Source organism: Oryzias melastigma, linkage group LG1, assembly GCF_002922805.2.
Source record: "Oryzias melastigma strain HK-1 linkage group LG1, ASM292280v2, whole genome shotgun sequence".
NCBI classification, from domain to species: domain Eukaryota; kingdom Metazoa; phylum Chordata; class Actinopteri; order Beloniformes; family Adrianichthyidae; genus Oryzias; species Oryzias melastigma.
In genome coordinates this window covers 24996710-25016557 of record NC_050512.1, presented here as the reverse complement: position 1 = coordinate 25016557, position 19848 = coordinate 24996710, and the positions used below count along the sequence as shown (strand labels likewise).

The following is a 19848-nucleotide window of genomic DNA, read 5'->3' as shown; positions in this document are numbered from 1 at the left end:
AACACAGCGTCCCTACTGGCTGGAGGACTAACAACGTTCTCAGGATGTTTTCAGGACTTGTTTTTTGAGACAGCGCCTTCTTGCGCTGGGTGCTGTTCATGGTTTTTTTGTTTTTTGTTTTTTTTTAAATAAATGTTAATAATGGTGAGAATTGGGTATGTTTCATTCACCCTTAACTTTGATTATGACTGAATATTTCCAGTGTTTTTCTTACTTTTATCTAACTACTGATAGAGAGTTGAGTCTGATGGAAAGATGCAAAAATTGTGCTGTAAAATTCTGCAAGATGTATTGCTAATAAACCATCAATAATTTAGATTTACACAAACACATTAATTTGGATAAAAGCTAAGCGAAGATTCACATAGACATCAATGTTTATGTTTCTGCAAAAAACTGAAATTTATTGGTTTAGTTTTTATATTTTAAGATTTATCTGATAAATTACCTAGTTGTTTAAGTTGTAACAGCGCTTCGATCGTGTTTTTACTCTTACTACTCACATGTGCAATGTGCCTCGTAAAGTCTTCAGAAAGTAACAAAACAAACTCCAACCAGTAGGGGGCGCTGTGGTAAAAAAGCCTGGGTCCTGAGAATGCGGTCCTGAGAATGCGGTCCTGAAAACGCTGCTGGGTCTCCGGGCCTGCAGGTACACCCTTCTCAAAATAGTCCCTAGTTCCTAAAAATGGTTTTTGTTCAAGGTCTGTAAATATTTGAGAGAAAATTATTGTTAGATTATCTTGGACCATGATCCTTCGATCCCATCTTCCTGTTGCATCATTTCCATTCTCCAGGACTTTCACCAACTGCCCATTTCCCAATGGATGACCATATTTTTGAACTCAAAATCATTTGAGTTACATAAAAAAAACAACATTTATGAGTATTGTGTATGAAATTTGATCAGGAATTTATTTTCTGTGGTACACACCTCCAAAGAAATCTGTCAACGATAAAGTCCAACAGCTTGATGGACTGTTGGAGCATGATGGGTACCACAGTCAGGAGCCATACAAACTGTGCTTCAGCGTAAAAACAGGAAAAATGAGGTAGTGTTGTGCATGTTTCAACTGAACAATCTTGTTGTAGATACAAACAGTTTGCTAGGAACTTCCCATCAACCCCTCTGACCAATCACCTGCCTCCTGGCCCTTCAAAGCATTCTGGGTACTGCAGGCATTAGACTTTGCTTTGTTTGATACCCTTTTCATTTCATTGCCCACAAATGTCAATCAAACAAAAAAGAGATTTCTACGACACTCCACTGCAACATTCACACATTAAATGTCAAATGCAGCAACATTTTCTGAAAAATTTGTTGCACAAAATTCTAACGAGATTGTGAAACTTAACTCTAGCAAACAATTCATGTCCATTTTGGTAATTCTCTCATAAATGCAGCTCGACAGGACTGGATTATCCCTGATCGATTTACAGACAGCAAATCCAACAAGATAACACAAGATGTACAAGCTTACATGCTTCCAATTTACATTGTTTTTTCTCAGTTCTTCCTAAAGCAGATGGATGGAGAGGCATGAAGGGACAGGATTATTTCCCAGCTGTAGTGCTCCCCCCGCGGGTAAGACAGGAAGGTCAGAGGACCTCTAGCCCATCGCAACTGCCCGGCTTGTGCCAAGCTCGGCGCTGGGGGCGTGGCCCGCCTTGCATTCCAGCGCCGGTCTGCAGCGGGCACTGCATTCGTCATCTTTGCCGTGGAAGCCCCCCTCAGCTTACATGGAAGCGTGCCCGCCGTGGTGTCGAATCCTGCCCATGTCACAGCAGAGCCACACGGCACTGCTAAATTTAAACTGGATTTTTTATTCTCTTTATGAGTTTGGTGGCAAAATCAGCAAACTTTATCTTTAAAGGCTCTTGGAAAATGAAGTTTTGTAATTAAAACAATAAAAGACGATAAACTCTCACAGGTGCTAAACGGCTCAATCCGTGTTTAAATAAAGCGACTGACTTGTGTGAGCCTGTCAGCAGCTGCTGGGCCGCGCCGGGTGCAGAGCACGGCAGATATGCGCATCCATGCAGCGGCGTTCAAGCTCCCATATTTGGCACACAGAGTCCTGCAGCATCTGTTGCCATGGTAACAAAAACCAAGAAAAGAAAAAAAAAACTTCTTTTGAGATGTTCAGTGAAGCACCTTCAATGGTCTCTAAATCTCTGCATCCACATCTGACGGACCGCTACACTCAGACCTGAAAGTTAGTCAAGCGGGCTCACCCCCACCCCCTTCCACACCTCAAGGCAAGCATCTGCCACTAGAGATCAGACCAGGAGCCAAAAACAGCACCATAAGAAGGAAATGGACAAAAGAGATATAATGGAGGCACAAGAGGTCATCCTGTTTCATTTGTGCGGCTCAGAATCCCGACGCCCTGACCTTAGAGATAAAGCGTGTTCTCAGGAGGAAGAGGAGGAAGACCGCTTAGATATGTTGAAGGGCCAGAAGAGAACTTAGTTCAGCAAACCCAACTGATCATTAACACCTTATGTCCTATTAATCATGAGGAGAAAACATGTCGATTCCCTTTTCCTTTAGGTTGATAATGTTGAAGAAGTAAGTAAAAATCATGATCTTGGTTGATCAAAGAGGCTTTTTACCAACAACTTCAATCACAAGAAGACCAATATTCAAATGGAAACAGATTACTCCTGGTGTTAGGAGAAGTAAGTAGGGCTTGAGGTAATCAGATATTGTCACTGCTGTAAATAAAAACAAAAACAATGAAAAAGCTTTTCGTGAAAAAAAAAAAAAAACCTGATGTAGCATTTTTAGCAATTCAATAATTTTATCTAGTCTTCTCCTATGAATACATTATTTAAAAAAAATGTAGACAGACACATTTCAAAGCAGGATGTGAAAAATTTCAACCCATAAAAGATTAAAAAAAAAAAAAAAGACAAAGGAACGAAGGGAAGTGAAGGCCAGTCTTCACTCAGCACGGCGGCTCTTATGTAAGACGAACCTGCCTTTTGTGTTTATACTGCATGCTATGGCTGCTATACAGACAATACTGTGAGCTGGCAGCTGGCCTGTCAGAAGGTCGCTTTCATCTGCCACGATGCTCCCACGTCACGTTGAGAAGCACATGGTGACACGGCGCCACTGGTGAATGAAGATATCTCGTGCCAGTGTGGTTTCTCACTTCTGTGACTCCAAGTGAGAATCGTCGTGACTCGGAACAAGGAAGTAGAAAGTTAAGTTTTTTTAAGGGGGTCTGCGTTTCTATATTTTCACTTTTGTCAGCAAACTTTCATAAAAAATCAGTTTAGGCTTTGGGGCATCATCACCAGTTCCTCCCTCAGCTAAGATCTAAAAGAAACAGAGGAAGCAGACTAGAGCTTCTTTTGGCTGAAGCGTAATGCGCGGGTGCAGGCGCGGCCTGTCCCACGGTTTGTTTACAGGAAAGTCATCTCATACAAGAGAGCAAAGGGAACTCCCTCAGAGCAAACGCAGGTTTGAAACATGAAACCAGCAGCCAGCCATCAACTGAGACTGTCCTCAACAGCTATGATCCTTCACAGACACGACTACTGTACATGCATTTCCATATTTCCTGCTGTTTCAGGGTCACAAGGTGGAACCACAAAAGAACAAGACTAAGACTTCTGCACACTATGGTCAATGTTTGACAGAGGAAATCAACAAAACACAAAAGGGACTTATTCATGATTGCCATGGCAACATTTTTAGACTTTTAATAACAAACTGTACAACAATATCAAATACTAAAAAGAATTCACAAATCTATAAATCACCACCAAATGATAGGGAAGAGTTTGAGAGATTGAGTCATCCAAGAAGACATACGGTCAGCTCCTGGCAGGATTTTTCATGGTGGAAAGATACTAAAATTCCACCTATGGAACCCTTAAAACCAAGGACCTGTATGCCACCTTTCCTGACACCACCTGAGTTTCACCCTGGAGCCAATCACAGGGTTGGAGCTTCAAGGCTCAGCCCAAAGAGGCAATATGGAATCCCCTTCCCACAGGACACACCTCTCAAGGGAAAATGAAAGAATACCTCGTTTCCACTGAGCGATATGGTACGGTCCAGTCCAGGATTTTGAGCGTTTCCAAGATAAAATGGACCAATTAGCCGGGACCAAACTGTACCATTCTTGTGCTTGTTGTAGGTCCATAGAAAAATGCAACATACTGGTTAGCATAGAGCTACTGTTGAAACCCGTTGATTGCTGGAAGGTCATTACAGCAAAAGAAAGCGCCAAGAAATTGGACCGTACCATACCGTACTGTACTGAGTGAAAACGGGGCAGAAATATCACCTTACTGACAAAGAAAGTTTGTCTGAGCTTGTGTGGGAGGCTGAGGGGAAACATCAATGTCATTTAACTGTTGTAAAGACATAACAGGAAAACTGGAGGTTGGATTGTTTGATTTATGTGAAAACAAAAAAGTGCAATAAGTGGAAAATATGTGGTCACTTTTAATGTTGTGACATGTCTCAGCAATAGGAGTAGGGACAGTAAAAAGAGTTTGAGTGGATCTAGGGACAGAAAGCAGTCAACATCCATTTGGCACTAGGGGAAGGGTCGGACCAAACCCTGGAGAAAGCTATGAGAATGCCTCACTGTGGTTTCAGCTAACAGCAGTAAAGAGAACCTGGTCTTCTTGGTGTCTCTGAGGTGTTAAAAAGCTTCCAACAGAGGACTCAATTGTTCCACGGGGATACTTCATAACTGACGAGGACTGACGGGGATACTTGGAAGGACGAGATCGGGGAAAATGGACTTCTTGATCTGAGATGGAGAGTTGCTTTGTTATTGGACTTCTGCAACAGTCTATAACAATCACCATGTTTGAGCACAAGAGTCTGCTTCAGTGCACATAGAACCAGCAGACCATAGTCAATTTATGGTCAAATCATCTAACCGTCGGCCATTTTCTTTAGACAACTGACTAAGAGAGATGAAGACCTTTCAACAGATCACCACCTAATGAGTTGGTTGTGTTGGTGGAGGAGACAGCTGGACAGACTTAAATTCTGAAAAAAGACTGAATTGACATGAAAATGTGAAAAAAGTCAAACAAAAAAAAAAACAGATTAACATTGTGTGTAATTTTGAGTGTGCAATTTGTACAGAGCTCATAGAAGTTTACCTAAAAAATCATGTAATACTGAACTGGAGTTGAATGTCACCACAAGTAGTAACAAGCTTCGCCCACATCCATACTTTCCTGTCTGACTGCAAACACAAACATTTCATAAAGATTTCTCCTATAAACTCGGGAATTGTCGCAAATACTTGAAGCATTACAATCAGTAAATTTAAATAAACAAATACTGTCATTCCTCCACTTTTATGCTAAGTTTGTCCAATTTGAGGATCAACTTGTAGGAAGACGAGCTCAAAAATAAAACATTTTTATCTTTATAGTTGAGAATCTGCAGTGAACCGTGACTACGAATGTGTCGGGTTTTTTTTTCAATGGAATGAGCTCTTAATAAAGAGAAACATGAGGTCAGACGATCGCTGATCTTATCTCGCTTTGTTTGAGGTTGAGCAACATCCTCGCAGTGAGTTTGCAGAAGAGTGAGACTCCTGCACGTTTCATCAGGAAATACTTCATGCTAAAAACTTCAAACAACCTCAAAACTAGTTGGAAGCGACAAAGAAGATAAAAAAAACACAAATGTGCAAAAATAAAAACTGTAAATGATTTGAAGTGGAGTTGGTTTGCCTTTCATTATGAAACACCATTTCAATTAGAATTCAATGAAGAGTTTACCGGAGCTTTAGCTTCATTGTTGACATTGTTTCTACTACCTGAACTCTTCAAACAATTATGTAAATAATTCCAGGTGATTCTGTTACCAAGAAAACAGCTTTTTCGTTGTTATGCAACACTTAGGGTTAGCAATGTGTTGCATTTTGATGGAAAGTTGATATGAAAAGCCGCTTTTCTGCGGGTCAGAATCAGCTGATTCACAAGTAAACAGCCGAGAGTTATTGTAGGTCAAAGAGCGAGAATTATTTAGGTCCAGTTGATTACTTTTTAACCTACAAAAGGAAATAAAATCATCAGATAAAAAAGAAATATATCTGATGTTATTTCAAAATTTGACAAACCCAAACCAAGCCAGATCCCTACTTCCTGCCTTTGCAAAAGCCCAAATCATGAACCCTCTACCACTGTGCTTGACAGTTGGTCTGATGGAGTTTTTCGTGAGGTAATTCTTCAAGAGAACTTTTAAACAGTTTAATTAATATGGCAAAGTTCTGAATCGGAATAATTATTAAACGATAGTTTCTATGGATATAAAGCTTTGCTTTGAGTTTGTTTTCTAAATATTATTTTTGATCCTATGAGAGAACATTTTTCTAAGTGATGTGTAAAACACAAACTTTATGTGCTTTCTTTTTTTACGTGGCTTTTAAAAACCGGCAATGAGAAGTTTTCAGCTGTTCTTCCTCAGGAGAAACAAACTCCAAATCTTCAGTGACATATTTGACTTCTCTTAGCACGACGACTGGCCTCTCTTCAGGACTGACGCAGTTCGGTTGACAGATGACACACCTCTGCTTTGATCAAACTGGCCTTTGTCTTCAATACTGAAGAAAAACAGATCGGTTGTTTATGAGAAGTGTTTTTCCACTTGGTTGCATGTTCGAAAGACGACAGCAGGCGGGAGGAGAAAAGAGACGGAGATGCTTGTAAAGGTTAAGATGCGAACTCTGTTGTAAACTGTGAGCTCTACTGTAAAGACATGAAAACAAAAACCTGTTTTCAATTTTTAAAGACTACTTACAAATTGGAAGATTTTTATCAATTTTCTCAGGAATCTCAATGAAATCTTGACATTTCAAAGCAAAACATTTAGGTCAATTTCTAAGGTTTAGACATTGTAAATTTTGAGCCCCAAAGTCTAAATCTGAGTGAATATCTTGATAATTTAACTGTTTTTGATCCCAAAAAAAAAAAAATTCTGATAACAGTCTCTCAATACGATATGTATCACGATATATCCCAAGACTGCACTAGAACAATTTTTTACTTAGAAAATTTAAAACTAACTGAATATAAATACATCTTTTATTGTAATAAAATTTCAAAATTATTTTTTTTTTAATGATCACAACATTAAGCTATAACCCAAGCAAGTTCATGTTGCTTTTCTTATGGTGAATTAATTTTTTTTAAAGAGAACCATCAATGTCGTCTTATTTCCACAACAAATATTTTTCAGTAAAAAAAATTAAATGATTGTGCCTTAACCCATAAGGTTCTAAAAGAAGGATTGATTAAATAAAAGTGCTTTTCATGAACGTGGCTTTTAAACACTTCAGGAACCTGAACGGTGCTTCAAAAATAAAGGGGCAAAAGGCCGATTCATGGCAGAAGCATTTCAGTGTGATGACAGGGTGAAGAGAGCGCTTGAAGATGCTTTATTTACATGACAGTCTGCACTGCAGTAAACACATATTTTCCTGCTCATCAACACGACAACAGCCTTTTTTCAGATGGTTGTACACATCACTCTGATCCGTCAGGTCGCTGAAATGGAATCTATGACTGAAGTTCAGCAGAACTTTGGCCCGCTTCGTCAACAGCATTGTGACGGAGACTCTGGTCATGCAGCTACACGGCTTCACTCATTCTAGCTACGAAAGACCACAATCTGCGTTTATATATGTTACCGACAGCAATGTGGCGCAGAGTTTTGGATCCTAAGTCAACATTAAGTAGTATAAAATAAAACCGGTGTTATGTATATTCAAGCGCTGGAAGCTCGAGAGACAGATCCTTCCATTTCTCAAGACAGAAGGAAGCTACACGCTAACGCTAGCGGACCAGCGATTATTGATAACGTCATTGACGAAAGCAACGTCCAAAATATGAAACATTATTTTTTCATAACTCTCCGTTTGAAATAATCAAATATCGTCACGTCAATATTTGAAGTTGATACAAGTATCGGCGAAGGAAATATCGCGATACATCACAGAATCGATTTCCCGCGACACCCCTAATCGGGACACAACATCCAATTTCAATCAAGTTTGAAACATATCGATCGGGCCCGACTTCCAATCACCTGATATATTTAAATAAAACGTAAAAATATATTGAACAACATTCTGTTTGTAGAGTGTGTCACCAAACTTATCAATTAAAATTTCCCTCAGAAAAACTATATATAAATTGTAAATACTCAATAGTTAGCAATGCTAGCTTAACTATGCTAATTTTAGATGCCAATCAAACTTCCACATAAAATTAAACAAAAAGAAAAAGTTTTCTATGAAGAACTGTTGATTTAACTTAAGAAAACAGAGATTTTTATACACAAAATTAAATATTTTAAAAAACGAATTAAGCAGTAAAACAAAATGTTATTGCTACATCATGGTGGGATCATCGGACGGGTTAGCTAAGGTATAAATATTGAAACTTCAACAGTTTTTACACTTTTTATGCAATTCTCTTATTTGATTTTCAGCTGTTGCTGAAAAAATACAATTGAGGTGAATCCACAAATGTCCCCCAAACCAAGCTTGCAGGATGAGGTTGCCTCTTTTTTTGCTGTACATGAACCCAGCAACAATAAATCCACTGATAGATATTTAAGGGCGCTGAGCCCCCAAATCCTGGCTGCACCGCAGAGCCTCCACGTGGAAGAAAACCGCTGCACCCCCTGACCCCATCCCACATTTTCCAGCTCCTGAACATACTTGTAGGATACGAGCTTATTAATACAGAGGTGAGATGAATGGCAGCACTGTGTGTGTTTGTGGGGGGGTGAGCAGGAGGGAGGACAGGCTGGGACCCCAGGCTCAGGCGAGCGCAGCACAAAGCCCGACTCAGAGCTGCTGCTGTCACACGCAGGAAAGGTTAAAAATACTCCGTCTGCAGCCGGCGTGCAGGACGCAGCAGCTGAGGATTTATTACGCGCACATGAGCAGAAAGTGAGCTTTACGTTTGCTTTTGGTTAGCTTAGCACTAAAGTGACTCCGCTGGAGACCATTCCTGAACATTTTTATTCTGGTGCAGGATTTGTTGTCCATCAAAAAAAGTGTCAAAACAGAGCAGGAGATGAAATCTGGCTGAAAGAAGCTGTGTTTAAAAACTGTGTTTTTAACATGTTCTTGTAGTATTTTTTAATGGAGAATTGATTTATAAAATGTAGCTTAAAACTGTATTTTTGAGTATTTCTTGAATCATGTCGGTCCATTCTGATGCATCCATTTGTAGATGACTAGATCCATGAACGTCTTCGTCAAGGGGGCGTTACAACTCAGAGGTGAATTTCAAATGAACTACAGCCACTCTGACCTAAAAAATGTGTAGGGAAAAAAAAGATTTGGCAATATTTCCCGATATTTCGTTTGCCGTTTCTTGTATCGATTTAACATGTTAACATGACGATATTTAATTAATTATTTTTGAGTGTCCTTTAGTGTTTTACTTTTGTTTTTCACAAGAAAACCACCATGAATTTACTTGGGTAAAAGCAACTTGTATATGATACAGTTACTGCTTAATGTTGTGATCATTACCGGTAAATAAAATAAACTTTACTGTTTTATTACAATGCAAGACCTATTAATAATATTTAGTTTTTTTTAAGTCATACTCTTAAAAAAAATCGAAATATTGTTTTGGTTCAGTCTTGGGATATATCGTGATACATATCGCATTGTGAGGGACATATCAAGATACGTATCGTATTGCCAGACTCTTGCTAATACACACCTCTGGAAACTACTTTCTGACAAAACAACTGTTTTGTTAATTTTGGCAAAAAAACACCATAATTATATTTAAAAGACCGGCAACACTTTCACAGTGGATCAAAAGATGATTGCACCAACAGCTTTTTTTTTGTTTTTTGGGAATGGTTGAAGTATTTTCATTGGAGAAAATGAGTTTAATCTGATGATACAGGAAGTCACCTAGTGGTTAACGGGTGAACTGACTTGGCTACAGCTAATTTTGTTAAGATGAAAAGTGAAGGGCATGTTTTGCCTTAAAATTAATCCTGGATTCATGTTCTAAAAATGTTTTTTATGTTTTTATATATAAAAAAAACTATTTAAAAAAATGACAGGAAACAAACAAAAATAACGGCTAAAAAACAAACTGTCTTGCTGTTTACTTGATATCAAGTCAAAGTCAAATCCACATGAACATGGAGAAATACTCAACTTATGACCTAAATATTCAACCACAAACCCAGACTTTTGAGCTTCTTTTTTGCATGCCAAGAAATTCATTTTCTCTGCTAAATGTTTAAATCTGCTGCTACATCTAAACATTAAAGGTTCATAATCAAAAGTTACACTGGAGTTTTAAAGATCAGCAATTTTTTTTTTTTTTTTTGCTGTCGAGACATAAACCTGGTTTTAATGGTTTATTTAAAACAAGTTCATAAGTAATGCACCTGCACATGTTGGTCTCTGAGGACATATTTGTCCACCGTGCAGCAGCGGAGAGGAAAACGACCCATGAAGAGAAGATATCCATGCAGAGAAAACACATTTCTATTTGTTTCGTCTCCATGTACTGTTACTCCCTCTTTAAAGATGAAAGATTGGAGTAAATGTGAGATTCATCAACAATAGGACTTCCAGTTTTTTTAAACCTTAAGGACATTTTTCTGTACGTAGAAACATATAAAGAATTTAAAACGATCATCTTTTGATCCATTTTAAAATTGTGTTTTTTATTTGTGATTATTCAATTTTTAGCCTAAATTAAAAAAAAATGTGTGGATTTCTAGGGCATTTTCTACAGAGCAGCATTAGTTAAGATTCAAATTGTGGATGGGACCGTTTACATGGAGCAACCCCGCCCCACTCCCCCTCTATCTTTCCATTTATACATTCTCCTGCTAGCTTACAGCTCCTCATAATCCAAACCCAACATTACCAGGGCAACAAAAATGCAACAATCTTGGAGCAATCCAGCCGTACAGTTCGGAGAAAGATCCCAGCTCTGGTGTTTAAAACAAAGACGTTCACGGAGCTAGTCATCTACAAGTGGATGCATCGGAATGGAATGGAGCCGGGAGCTTGTGCCCTGTTTTCTGCTTATTTCCTACAAACTTTATCAAACACCATTTTTCTGTGAGGTCTTCAACCATTTCAATACAAAAAAATAGTTATAGATGCAATTTTAAGCTTAATTTTATCAATATATGTCCTCCAAAAACACAAAAAATACTTTTTTTTCCCCATCGGAGAGGTCTATAACAGATTCAGAAGGACTTGAATTTAATTCAATTCAGTTTTATTTATATAGCCCAATATTCCAAAGAAAAAATTGCCTCATTGGGCTTGAATAAAGAAACACTCAGAATTGGGTTTTTATGTTTCATTTTCTTCATTTGTCCTCCATCATGAGAAAAATGCCACAAAAACATGCTAAAAAACACTATTTCCATTCAGCTGGGTCTTTAAAATTATCAACACAAACAGAATTCAGATCAGAAAATATTACAGCATTAAGAGACATTTGCTTAAATCCACCATAAATGCAGCAGTCGTGGTGTGGAACACAAAGCAAACGCCCACATTCATGTCAAACGTTCTCCAACAACACATGAAGAGCCGTGGAGTATGAAGCAGGAACCAGCTGTTGGACCAGAACAGAGACGGTTATATCTCACGCCGACACTCTGCAGTTGGTGGAGAGCAGCTGTGGCAGCTGACGAGACACGTGGTTCTCTACACGGAACGTGCACACCAACAATGTCAAGCCCATCCTTAATTCCAAGAAGATCAGTTCCAAGGGCAAGATGAGGGTACGAGGAAATTTCAAGTTTCAAGATGCAAGTGTGTGGGAATTCTTTTAGCTGAACAGATATGATCATTTGGTATTCAAAACTAACTGAATGAAAATCTCTAGTAACATGAAAAATCTTTCTTATTGGCAAGAAAACAGTGAATAAAAAACAGTGATCATAAAATATTGATGGATGAAAGTTTGTTTTGTGCCTCAATAAGAATAAATTATCCAACATAAATTAAATTGTGAATTTTTATTCCCACATTTATTGTTCTTTGAAGTGAGGAGAGTATTTGATATACTCTGTATTTTAGTTCTTAGTTGGAGTTTTGTTTATTTACTACTTAAAAACGTATGTAGTTATTGCAAAGACATGTTAGTAAGAACTGATAATCCGGCTGCCTCGACTATGTCAACTATAAAAAAAAAAATTTTAAAAATCGACGACTAATTTAATGGTCGATTAGTCTTTTTTTTTTATCTCAAAACTACAGGGCTCACTTTCTAATGTCACAACTTTGACACACATGCGCTGTAGTGCTAATCCGAGTCAGTAGTGACGTCACAAGACGTTATAGGAAGACTCGGATACCGCAACAACAAAGCTTGACATTGTGGTAACATAAAAAATAATTTAAAAAGTGTCCAATCTGCAAGGCAGAACTTGTGTTCCATGACAGCGCTGTGACGCACGAGCACCTGAAGAGGAAGCACGTTGTGACCGAGTATGATGAAGAGGGATCATCGTCTAGGTAAGCTAAGCTAACATTAGCGTAAACGGAGAACAAACTTATCAGCTAAACGTTTCTGTGCATCCCTGCGACCTCGATCCCATCAGAGAGAGATTTTTCTGCTGAAAGGAACATCTGCTCTCAAAAGAGATAATGCAGGAGACGGAGAAATGCTAACTTTCTTTGCTACTAGCAAAAACATCGTACAGTTTGGGATTATATAGTATATACTAGTGCTGCCACCATTATTTTAATAGTCGACTAATCACAGATTATTTTGTCCAATTAGTCGACTAATCGGGTCATGCGCAAACTGGATGTAAAGCACACATCTTAACCATTATTAGCTTAAAACTAACTAAAAATGCTAGCTAGCTAAAATATTAGTTTAATGCCAAATTAGCCTAAAAAACTGAAAATAATGTAGGTTAGCCAAAACAGCTAGCTTGTTGCTTAAAAAATAACTTAACTATAAAATACCCTAAATAAACAAAAAAAAACCCTAAATTAGCGAAAACAGCTCGCATGTAAATATTAGCCTAACTCCAAAACCACCTAAAAAGATCCAAAATTAGCCTAAATAGCTAGCATGTAGCTGAAATATTAGCTAAACTCCAAAATAGTCTAAAAAACCTTAATAAATGCCAAAATAGTCCAAAAAGTTAGCAGAATGGCATTATAACTTTAAACTTTACTACTCTGACTCCATTTAATATAAAGTAACGACTAATCAACTATTAAATTAGTCGTCGACTATCTTAATAGTCGATTAGTCTTCAATTAGTCGACTAATCGTGGCAGTATGTACAGTTGTGAGCACTCAGCACCACAGAATGCACTTTTGTTATATTTGAGTCAACGAGAACAAAACGTTATCTTTTGTGAGAAATAGTTCCTTTGTTTCAGATACAAACTCATTCAAGTCATTTTTTTCATGGCAGAAACAAATGAAGGAAAGAAGCTGCATCATTAAAGGTTTAATAAACTATCATCCTTTTTATCTTTATTTTTAGTTAGCATGCACTTCAAGTTTAAAGCTAATGATGGTTAAGATCTGTGTTTTACATCCAGTTAACTTATGACCCGATTAATCGACTAATCGGAAGAAATAATCAGTGATTAGTCGACTATTAAAATTATGTTTGTGGTGTTTGTTTTATTTTACTGTTGCAAAGGAAGTTAAATGAATATATTGTGTTTTAAATTGTTCTAAAAAAACGTTTTGGGGAAAACAAAAATATATATTTGTTTACAAAATAGTGATGCATCATAGATTACCAAAGTAATACATAAATTATTGGAATATTTGCCATATCATGATAGTATCGGTATCATGAATCCCATCGTATCGTAATTTTCTCTGAGATCTCCAGCCCTCGTTATCATACGTTTAACACACACTGCTTCACCTTCAGCCAATTGTAATTGACCTGACTCGGTAAAAGCAAGCCTGTGATTGGACGTCTTTGTTTCCATCACACGTACATAAAAAGACAAAGACAATAGAGCACAACAGGAAGTGAAACTGACAAAGACGACCCAAATCAGAATTTTTAATTCCTGATCGACTTTAAAGTTTTTAACCAACATGAACCCGTTTGTTTCTAAATAAATTTTTCGATCTGCGTCTGTATCTTTCATCAAGAAATGTGTTGAGAATCAGAACAAGTTCTTTCTCCAGCATCTATATCAATGTCAAAGTTACCACAGCTCATAAAAGCGTTAGTCATAAAAACATGAATCTTTCCTTCCAAAATAAAATCCTCTCAGAGACAGTGCTGCACTGTATCGAGTTTCTGACTAATTGCCAGCCTGGAACTCATGATTACAGTAATCTGCCTCCTTGCATAACACAATAAACAATTACATATCATTTAAAGACATATTTAGCTCGAGATTACCAGGAGCTGGAGGCCATCTTCGTCCATTTGCACCATTGAAAACCCAACGGCTGAGAGAGTCACTCGATTGTTCCGAGCTCATTAAAATGTACTTTTGATCTTAATGATGTTCAGAGTCAAACATTTGGAACAACCTGTCGCAGTGGCGTCCAGATACAAGTACAACTAACCGTCAGTAGAGTTTTAGTGAATCACAATCAAATCAGATCATGACAAAAGACTCTCCCCCCTGATACGTTCAACTTCTTTTCAGCATCATTTCTTAAGAATTCTTCAAATTATAAAGCATTTAGAAAAAAAAGAATTCTTCCGTGGGTGAGAAAAAAAAAAAAGATAAATCTGAAGAAATATTTGATTACAAGTTAGTGGGAGATATGACGATATATATCTTGTGGCATTTTTCCTGTATCGTTTATATTCAAGATGTCAAGCTAGGAGGCTATTCCCGTGCTGATGCTAACACAACAAACCTTCTATCACTCAAGGAAAGTCCACAAAAATGAACTTGTGAGATTACTAAAAGAAGAGATAAACCATATAGAGCTGAAACAAGTATTCAAACACTCGGATTGTCGCGATCTGCTCCCAAAAATTCGAGTTCGAAAATTCGCTACGTTCAAATCACTGATTCATGATCCTTATAAATATAGTAGAGTGTCATCAAATATTTATTGTTCTAAATACAGAATAATGCTGGATTTTAAAGCCGAATGTGCGACTGTCACCAGAAGTAAACAAATCTTCTAAATAAAATGTCAGTGAAGTTTCCTGTTTTCAAAGTAAAACTTGCTAGAGCTTCTCTAAAATTAGCTTTAACGTCGGAGCTTTAGCTCCAGTGTTTATATTGTTTTAGTTATAATAATTCTTCAACAGTTGATGTAATTCTAGCAGAATTTTGTGCAAAAATGTGTTTTTCTACTCAGAAAAATGAAACTGTTGTGCAATTTAAAAATGTTTGTTTCTTAATTGTGACTATTCAGCTGTCACTTAAAATATCCAGAAAAGTATCACATTTTTTCAGAGAATTGCTGAAAAGATACTTTATTGTCCTATATCGTGATATATATCGTTATCGTGAAATAAAATATTTTCTTATCTCATGTTTTTTCATATCAACCAGCTCTAAGTTAGTGGAGGAGTTGTCAAAAACAATGAAATGACTATTACAGTGTTCCCTCAATATGTTGTGATTAGTGATCTGACTGTTTGGTTTTTTAACAGGAAGTTGTGTTCTGCATCCTGATTGGCTGTAGACCTCGTCAATCAGTCTCTTCCATACAGTCTGCTGTTCAACTCACCAATTTCATATAAATCTTTGATCGAGATTACGTCTTTGTATTTGTACTTTGAGAGTTTAAACAAGAGAGAAAAGTGTGGAAATGTTCGCGTCTGCCTCAGAAAAGTGTTTTATAGCCTTAAAATATATTTTATACTTTACTATATAACCTGCTATGAATCTCAGTAAAAACTAAATGAATTCTTCATACACTGTCAATAATCAGAAACAAAGATTTGGTTCTGTCATACATGTATTTTTTTTTTTAACCACAAATGATCACAAGAGTTCTAAAATGTGTCCAAACCTTATTTTTTTTCTTCACCAAAATGAATTTAATTTGGAAACTTAAAGCCAATTTTTCCAGATTGGGGGGAAAAAAAGTGTCAGACTGTTAAGGCGTTCAACCGACACAATTGTCCGATGGGGTGACCACAGAAACCTTCAGCACTACCATCCATCACAATTCTATTCCTCAGAGAGAGCCAAAAAGGAGAACTCAAGTTCATCCTTCAACCGTTGTTCACCGACTTCACAGCCGTTGACGAGAAGAGTCGACGTTTGAAGATCTGAGGACATCCAAGAGACAAATAAAACTACAAATACCAGGCGAGCTTATAACCCTGACAGAACCACGGACCATAAACCCTCCACAATTTATTATGCTAACTGCGTGGAAGCGGCTTCTGTAAACATTGGTTGCTATGGAAAATGTATAAAACTGCTTTGAGATGGAGCCCCAAAAATCCCCACATGTGTTCATCAGCCAGAGAAACTAAAAAAACTGTAAGGTTGCTACGGACCACAACCTTCATGAGGGGCACCACTGTGAATCAGACTTGGTTAACACGTGGTTGGATTGGCTAAAAAAAATGATAGAGAGTCAAGGTTAAAACAAGACTCATCTGGAATGTTCTGGAGGAAGAACATTTCCTTTAAAGTGTTTTAAAATAAAAGTGAACATGTTCACTTGCACTGTTTTACCCCCACAGACAAGTAGAGGAGGATAACTGTGATGAGATGCTTCCTTCCCCCTCTTTCTTCAACTGTCTCAACGGGAAGTTGAAAGCAGAGATGACAGACATGAGAGAAAAGACTTCCTAAGGTCAGTAAATCCATGTTTGTAAGCTATGGTTGCTATGGAATATTTTAAAAATACTTTAAGATAGGGTCTCAACCATCATCACACGTGTTCATCAGATAGAAAAACTCTAAAAACTGGATGGTTGCTAAGGACCATCATCTTCGAGGTAACTACAGCAACTTTAAAAACAATCCCACGTGGTTGTTTTGGCTGAAATGTTTGAAACATTTCACTTTCCAGCGAACATCTGCCACAAACACGCTTCAAAAGCGGGGTGTGATAAGCAGTTTCCTCCCTTCAGTGCCAGCCTGAGCCTGAGCCTTCACTTCCTTCCTCCCCAACTGTTTCAACAGAAGCACGCGGATGAAGCTGCCCTGACCCCCGAAAGGCGCCCTGGGGGACTCCCCACTGACAAACAAAAGCTCCGGGAGACTGTTCATCATCAACAGGTGCACGGGAAGGAGGGAACTTACACGAACGCGTGGTAGATGAACGCCCAGGCTCGCGGTCTCTCCAGCACGTTGTACAGGTAGTTCTGCAGCCGCCGGTAGCGCACGTTCCTCCGGCCGCTCTGCGCGCTGTACGCGAGCGGCTTCCCCAGCAGGCTGAGGCGCGCCGCCTGCTTCCCCGTCAGGCTGTCCACCCCGCCGGCACCTGCGGCGGAGGGCGACAGGAGGCCGTCCCCGGCGTGGTTGGTCATCTTCCCGGACTCCACATCCCGCGCGCCCTCGCCTCTGTGTCCCGGGGATGTCCTCATCCAGAGCCCGGAGCCGCCCTCGTCTGCGCCGTGGTTCCGGGGCATGGCAGCACCAGAGCCGGCCAGCGCGCGGAGGTCTGCACGAGCATGCGTGGGTCCTCTGAGGGGTGAAGGGGGTGGAGGGGCGTCCAGTCCTGTCCGGGATGAGGAGAGCGCACCTTATCCGCACGCGCGTCAAACTCCCATTCACCTCAAGTTGGTGCGTGTCCGCGGAGAGCGCGAGGAGAGATGTTTGGCGCCTGTTGCTTCACAGCTGCACACTCACGAGAGACGCGCATCAGCTCCGCGCGCTCCCGACCCTTCAAGTTTCTGCATCTTCACTCCCACCCGCGCGGCTGCAGGAAAAAAATAATCTAAATTATGGCTCACGTGCCAGAGAGTCTGCATAACACACTTAGAAAAACTGCTTATTGCGTCGTGACAACACGCACGTCGAATAAGGGTTTCACCTCGCGCCACGAGGCTTTCTACCAGAACTTCCTCATTTGAACGCACGTGCATTAAAATAAAAGCATGAAGGTGAGACGTCGCGCTCACTGAAGGGCTGCAACTCGACTGAATGGCGCCCTCTGGCGGCGGCTGCTGGGACTCTATTCTTTAGAACCTTGTTTATGTTTTCTTTTTTTCAAAAGATAAAAACTACAAATACCAACTGCAGATATTTTTTTTTCATATTTTAGCAGCTATTTAAAACTTTAAATGAACAAAGAAATGTGGAAAATTGCTCTCTTTGTAGTGAAAAAAACCAGATATTGACATTAATGTTTGTTATAGTCCAGAAATGAAACGAAATGAACTCTAAGAATATTAAAGTCCAATTTTTAAAAATACATCAAAAGTGACAAAAAGCCAAAATGTTAAAGCTCAAGGGTGATTGAATTCCTGCAAAAATATATATATTTTTTATTTTTTTTATTTTCTGCCTCTGACAGTTTCAATGAGTGTCTCGTCTTATTTTGAAAGTCTACTTATCTTGCAACTATTTATTATAAAAAAGTTTTGTCATAATTTTGAAAAATTTCATCAATCTTTATGATAAGTGTGAAAAAATTGCAATCTTATTTTGAAAAAAAGCAATATGCCACAGAAGTGAGGCGGAAGACCCCCGGGGTGTAGCGTTTGAGCCCTCTGTTATAAAAGCTTTCAGACCCATTGCCAAAAAAATAGAGCATGATGTCCACAAAAGAAAACAAGAACAATGTGAACTCGAGTCTGAACATGACGAGTTGTTGATAAAGAAGGAAGAAAAACAAGTTGACTTAATGTTTATGTTCTCAGAATTTAAATCAGGATTCTTGGAAGAACTTCACAATAGTTTTATTTAAGTCATTCTTTCTTGTTTTTAGACGCTGGGATTATTTAGCTGGAAGACTGAAACTCAACATTTTGACTGAAAGAAGCACGTTAGCGCCTCATTAAGGTCTAAAAAGAGCTTTCATTCACAGAAACGGATGGTGACAGACCTGTGACCTTCTGATCAGAAGACGACCACTTTACCTCTGTGCCAAAGCCACTCCTAGAGCTTAAGATACCTCGCCCTAAATGTGACATAGCATCCCCACATCATGACTGAACCTCCTCCGTGTTTCATAGTGGGAATTTTTATCTTTTCTCTGAACGTACATCTAACCAGCTCAGTGAGGTGGGGATAGAATGTCCACCCTGAGGTTGTTGGTTCAAATCCACATTCCAAAGACTTTAGAAATAGGAAGCAATGTTCCCAGAATGAAAGGGTTGGACTTGGGTTAACTCATCAAATGGTTCTTAAGCCCGACTGTGACTACAGTCACTGCTCCCCCAGGAGATGGGTGACATGTAGGGAACAAACACGCAGGTGTGTGATAACTGATGGTGGAAAAATACAACACACGTTGTGGCTTGTCCATAGGCACTATGGAAATCTATTCTGATTTTCTTACGATCTTGGTGTCTTTCATGACGTTCACTGTGGCTTAAACACACCTTCGTGTTAACCTTAACTGTTTTTTTGGCTTAAATTCCTGTTCAATTGGACCTTAAACTTTATAAAAATCATTGGTTACAGAAACCTGTTTGAAGATCTGCTGGATCAACCAGAAAAAAACAACAGTTGATTCCTTTAAATTTTACACAATGTTTACATGTTTACCCATAATGCACTAGAGCGCAGGTCACATAATCATGTGGTTCCAAGGACAGTAAAGGAATAAAGTCGCACTCTGATCATCTTTTGATCTGTTTTCAGTGTTCTCAGTGGTCTTTTAATTAAGATTATGATCATTTTTTTGCCAAAAACAAATAAAAAAGTCGTTTTCTAGGACATTGTTTTGGAGAGGGGCTGTAACTCAATAGAA

General features: G+C 38.7%; 1 protein-coding gene across 3 annotated transcripts in view; it reads right to left on the bottom strand.

Moving 5' to 3' along the window:
• LOC112157256 (potassium voltage-gated channel subfamily KQT member 5) overlaps positions 1–18083 on the bottom strand; it is a 114932-nt gene extending 96849 nt beyond the window's left edge. Inside the window, exons 1-2 of one of the 3 annotated variants that reach the window (XM_024289913.2) lie at positions 17947–18083; positions 17232–17850 (exon numbers count right to left, since the gene is read on the bottom strand). In XM_024289913.2, coding sequence (XP_024145681.1) covers positions 17232–17560 — 329 coding nt within the window. In that variant the 5' untranslated portion in view covers positions 17561–17850; positions 17947–18083. Of the gene's footprint in view, positions 1–17231 lie in introns of all 3 variants that reach the window. The other 2 variants (XM_024289914.2, XM_024289912.2) reach the window with 2 other exon arrangements.
• Between the last annotated feature and the right edge of the window lie 1765 nt (positions 18084–19848).